The 4,887-nt window shown below is 41.1% G+C and overlaps 1 protein-coding gene across 1 annotated transcript; it reads right to left on the minus strand.

The window, feature by feature from the left end:
- Positions 1–626: 626 nt before the first annotated feature.
- Positions 627–4,003, minus strand: LOC104948507 (D(3) dopamine receptor-like; the record flags this gene model as incomplete). The annotated part of the gene is made up of 2 exons (XM_010774711.1): positions 627–1,809; positions 3,643–4,003. Coding segments are annotated over 2 exons (558 nt in total), but the record flags the coding sequence as incomplete, so codon positions are not given.
- Between the last annotated feature and the right edge of the window lie 884 nt (positions 4,004–4,887).

A 4,887-nucleotide genomic window follows, 5' to 3' on the forward strand; every position in this document is an offset into this window, starting at 1 on the left:
GGAGTGTCCGAGTCCAGTCCGAGTCATCATTACCTGTGTTCGAGTCCAAGTCCAAGTCACCCAAGGAGTGTCCGAGTCCAGTCCGAGTCACAAGTCTTCATGTATTAATCTTAGTGGATATATTTGTTGAAATGTAGCTATAGCTCCTCTTCATTGCTTTTATCCTGTCATGTTATACTAATGTGTTTATTGACGAATAAATGAACATAGTTACATTGGGTTTTTAGCACCTGGCTGATAAGGGCACAAGCTCTTATGTTGGTAATGATTGTATAAAAGCAAGGGTGTGCAATAAACAGATACCATCGGTTGGAGGGTCTGACCATCATTCAGCCGGGGACGCTAATTATTATAGTAAATGTTTAAATTCTAAGAAATAAAGATTAAGCCCCAGAAAGCACATGGCTACTTAGCATGCAAAATGACGACATTCTGCATGGTAAGTATGTGCTTTCGTGTTATCGGCTGAATCTTTATTTATTGATTAGAGCACGTTACTCGGATGATAGTGTTCAAGACAGCCTATATGTCTGAACTCGATCCTTAGAGTAATGTGTTACGGAGCCTTCTCTTCAATCTTTTTTCCACGTAACGAGCATTTTGCGCTGCTCTTTCCCAATGTGGAAGCAGAATGTGCGGGGGGTGTCTCTAGACATCTCTAGACTGGAATAGCCGGGCCCAGTACGTGAACTCGCCTCGCAGGTGCACACGCCAGGATAGAGGACATCAGACTCCAGAGAAAACTTGTTTGAGTCCAAGTCGGAGTGTCAATGTACAAGTCGAGTCCGAGTCAAACCTGGGGGGAAACTTCACGAGTCCGAGTCAGAGTCGCGAGTGCCGATTTTCGGGACTCGTGACTCAACTCGGACTCCAGGACTCGAGTACTTCATCTCTGGCGTCAGCTCTAAATCACAGGAGGGGTTCGCCAATAAACCGACAATCCCTTTAAAAAAACACCTTTCCAATGAGCATTACATCAAAATCTCAATGTATTTTTTTTTGTATTCTAATGAATCCACATTGAACACAATGCTCCCACACCAAAAAATATGACAATCTTCAAAAATGATGGTGTCTTTTAGGAACAAATACAATCCTTCTAGCACAATCCAAGCGAACGCCCTTGAAACCTGATGTGTGCATGCACTGTAGAGTAACTGATGGTGAAGTAAGAGGCGAGAGAGGGAGGTGAGTAACTTCAGTTAATCCACACACTGCCTTTGGAAAAAGCGGCCCGCAGCTCTGCGATCTTATCAGTCTTGAAGCTTCATCTTTCTAGATCCAAAGAGCTTTCGAATATGTGTATCGAATAGTCCCTTTTTCAAAGAGCAGCACAGATACTGTATGAGAGAAGAAAGTCCAACACCTTGTGCTATCAAAAAGACTGTATGTTTTTTTAAGACTGATACTGTTCCATTGAAGTATGAAATTCCTGTTGAGGAAAAAGTGAAGTAAAAATCCTTTTGTGTTTGTATTTATTGCATTGCGTCTTTTTTTTTTTCTTGCTGCTCGAGTAAGGCAGGTTAAAAATATCTGCATCGTGGCCATCTGTTTTCACCATTTCAATAAGTGCAGCACACTTAGTAATATCCATTTTTTAATATCCTGTCGCTCAGCAGCTGAGGATCTTGATGAAAGCCCGTCTGAACTCGATGTTGAAGGTGGTGTAGATAATAGGGTTGAGGGCACTGTTGACGTAACCCAGCCAGGTGAAAGCGCTGTAAAGCCCAGGAGGCACGTAGCATGTCCTGCAGTGGGTGTTCACTATGTGGGTCACAAAGAAGGGCAGCCAGCAGATGAGAAACACCCCTGGAGAGGCATGGAGAAAGGACGAAACACAAAAAGCACAAACAAAGTTGTAAGAAAATGTGTCTACTACAACATGCTAAAGACGTTAGCATGCTCAGCTAATTAGCTTACTACCAACAGACCCTTTCAAATCTCCAAGTGACATCATAAAGTATAATAATGTAATGGTCCAGTGTGTTAAATTTAGTAGAAAACAGTGGCCTTAAGCTAATGCAATAACGCTAAAGCCTTCTCTTTAGCCAGGGTTTGGTTTGTCCGTTCTAAGCTAATGTAAATAAATGGCTAACTCCGTGAAGAAGAATACAGATAGGCTATGAAGGGCTCTTTCTAAGCTGACAAAAACTAAATTATTCTTAGTTTCAGGTGATAACGCACAAATGAAAACATATTTGTTAATATCATATTCCATTTCTGCCAATAAATCCCCTTAACACACTGGACTCTTAGGGAAGTTTGAACGTGAGGTACTCGTTAGCATGCTGGGCTAATTAGCCTATGACCAACAGTACAAACCAAATGTACTTCTAAAGTAATCTAATGGTGTATAACAATTAATATAAATAATAGCTAACTATATGAATGATCATTTGGGGTTACAGTTGATTTTAGAAAACATTCAAACAGTCAAAGGTAGAAAAAAAGCAGAAGAATCAGGTTAATTGTTAACCAACTCATAGCAGAATTTGAGATGAAATAACAATGAATTAACAGCCGCGGGCAGCAGCAGTTAGCCTGAATTTGTTTACTTTTATGCAAAATCAAAGACTGACTACTACGAAAAGTAATTATAAATGTTGAGTGTTTAATCAGCGTCTCATTTCAAACTGCCTGTGAGTTGTGTTAGAAATCTCTACAGGCATAGCAATTAAAACACTTTAGTTTCCCTATTAATCCATACTTTGGGACTTCATACCACTCTCACTTATTTTCCCAGGCAGCCATAGGACATTTTTTATATATAAACAACTATAAATGCTGCAGCATAGTAGAAAAACTCATTAAATTCCAGCACTGTAATTGGGGTCACAGCTTCATGGCAATATCAGTGGTCAGTTGGCTGAAGAGCATGTGGGAGTGGGTGAGACTGAGATGACTTCTGTGTGTGCGCCACAGTTTTCACCAACACCCGTGTAACGTAATGAGACACCTGTGATTACATTAATGTCAGAGAGATCCATACCGGGCCAGAGCTAAATTGTCCAGCCTTATAGAAAGCTGGCTGATAATTGGAGCGTGTGGAAGCTGTGTCAGGAGCTGCGTCAGGAAGAGCTGTGTGTGTTTGGACTCACACTGGGAACCCAAAGCCAACCAGACATTTCTGAAAATTCAACTTGATTTATTGGGGCTCTGCAAAATATGCAGCAAATGCACACCGCGTGAGAAAATGTGCTGTTGCCATCACCTCTGGGAAGTAGACGGTACAAGCAGAAAAGACAATCAAAATGTTTAAGGAGTTGTAGCAGGGTAATAAGCAAGTCTACATTAAATTGCCTCTGCAGTTATATGCTTTATTATTGTTATAGGCATTGATAGGCTGCTAATGCTCGGGCTTTAGCTGTGTATAAGTAGCCTGTTTGCACTCATGATGTTACTTTTTTGTGTGAACTGCACAATACTGTTTTAGGCTTAAGCGTACATTCAGAAAACGTGAAGCTGTGTAACGAAGTGAAGTCCATTTTATTACTTTTTATTCATACTATAATAATAGAAATGTAAATTAGACGGTATTCTGGAAGGAAAATACATGTATTTAGATCAATTTGGCCCGGACAAACATCACTAAGTGTCATGACCTTTACCCTTTCATCCCTACTTAAGACAATCTCCACTTACCCAGCACGATGGCCAGCATCTGAGTGGCCTTTTTCTCACGTGCGTGCATGCTCCTGAATCTTGAACTGTTGATTTGTGATTGAGCCGTCCACCGTACAGCCGTGTGCGTTCGTCCGTTTGACAGATCCTTCACCTCGCAGTTCCTCCTGACGGCAGGCCGGTCGTTCTGGTTGTTCTCGTCCTCCTCCTCCTCCCCTCTCTCCGGCTCCATCTCGGTGCGACCGCAGGAGGCGTGAGTGAGGCTGTTCTGCGTGTCCACCGGAGGCAGACGGGAGTCCACGGGGTTCGTCTTCGGACGCTTGCGCCACCAACACTCTGACAACAGGTTGGGCTTGGAGGGACTTGAAGGCTCTACGCCTTGCTGTGGGACACAATAACACATGACAAAGATAAGCTGTACAGTCAGAAAACATATTCTTGTAATCAAGTTTCATTTTTGTTATACTTTGTTGTTACATTTTGTTGACAACACAGCCCATTTAGTTTTGTCAACTGCACTGATAAATACATGTGCAATAACGTACTATTTTTTTTTTATTACTTTTTTTTTTTTACTGCCTTGACCGTATTGTTCTTGTATTTGTATGGTAATGTGTTTTGTAAGTGTACTGTTCAATGCTTCAATGCTGTACTCTGTGTAGTGACAATAAAAGGAATCTAATCTAATCAATATATCCTCAGCGAATAGTCTCAAAATGGGATCACAACAAATCTGTGTCGATCTCAGTCAAGTCTTTCTCCCCAGAAGAGGCTGATCCAGAACATTCTCCATGGATTATGTAACAACCCTTTTCATGTGTAAGACCCATTTGCAACAGTATTTGTGTATATGCCAAGCACCAAATGGCAAACTAAGTTAGCAGCAATATTCTGCTCATTTTCAGGTTATTTTTTTCCTCTACTCTGACATGTTTACATGCTTTAATGTTCAAACAGTTCTTTATTCTTCTCAAACTGCCTGTGTTTGCCAACTACTTAATGAGGCAATGTGAAAAACGATGTCAGTGTTCCAGATCGGCCAAAAAACAAACAATACTTCTTTACAGTTTTCGGTCTGTTCAAAGACACTTTCATCTTATCCTGCTTCGACATCATAATACTAAGCTTAGTGCTCCTTCAGTGAGCCAAAAGGAAGCAAGAGTATGACTCAGAACGTTTGATGTCCAATAAATCTTAGAAGCGTTGCGGTGTTCAGACAGATTCATAGCAATAGAGACTTCTCCGTGATCCTCAATGCCTAGTTTT

The sequence above is a fragment of the Notothenia coriiceps genome, unplaced genomic scaffold (genome assembly GCF_000735185.1).
Source record: "Notothenia coriiceps isolate Sejong01 unplaced genomic scaffold, NC01 NC01_scaffold00014452, whole genome shotgun sequence".
Classification (NCBI taxonomy): domain Eukaryota; kingdom Metazoa; phylum Chordata; class Actinopteri; order Perciformes; family Nototheniidae; genus Notothenia; species Notothenia coriiceps.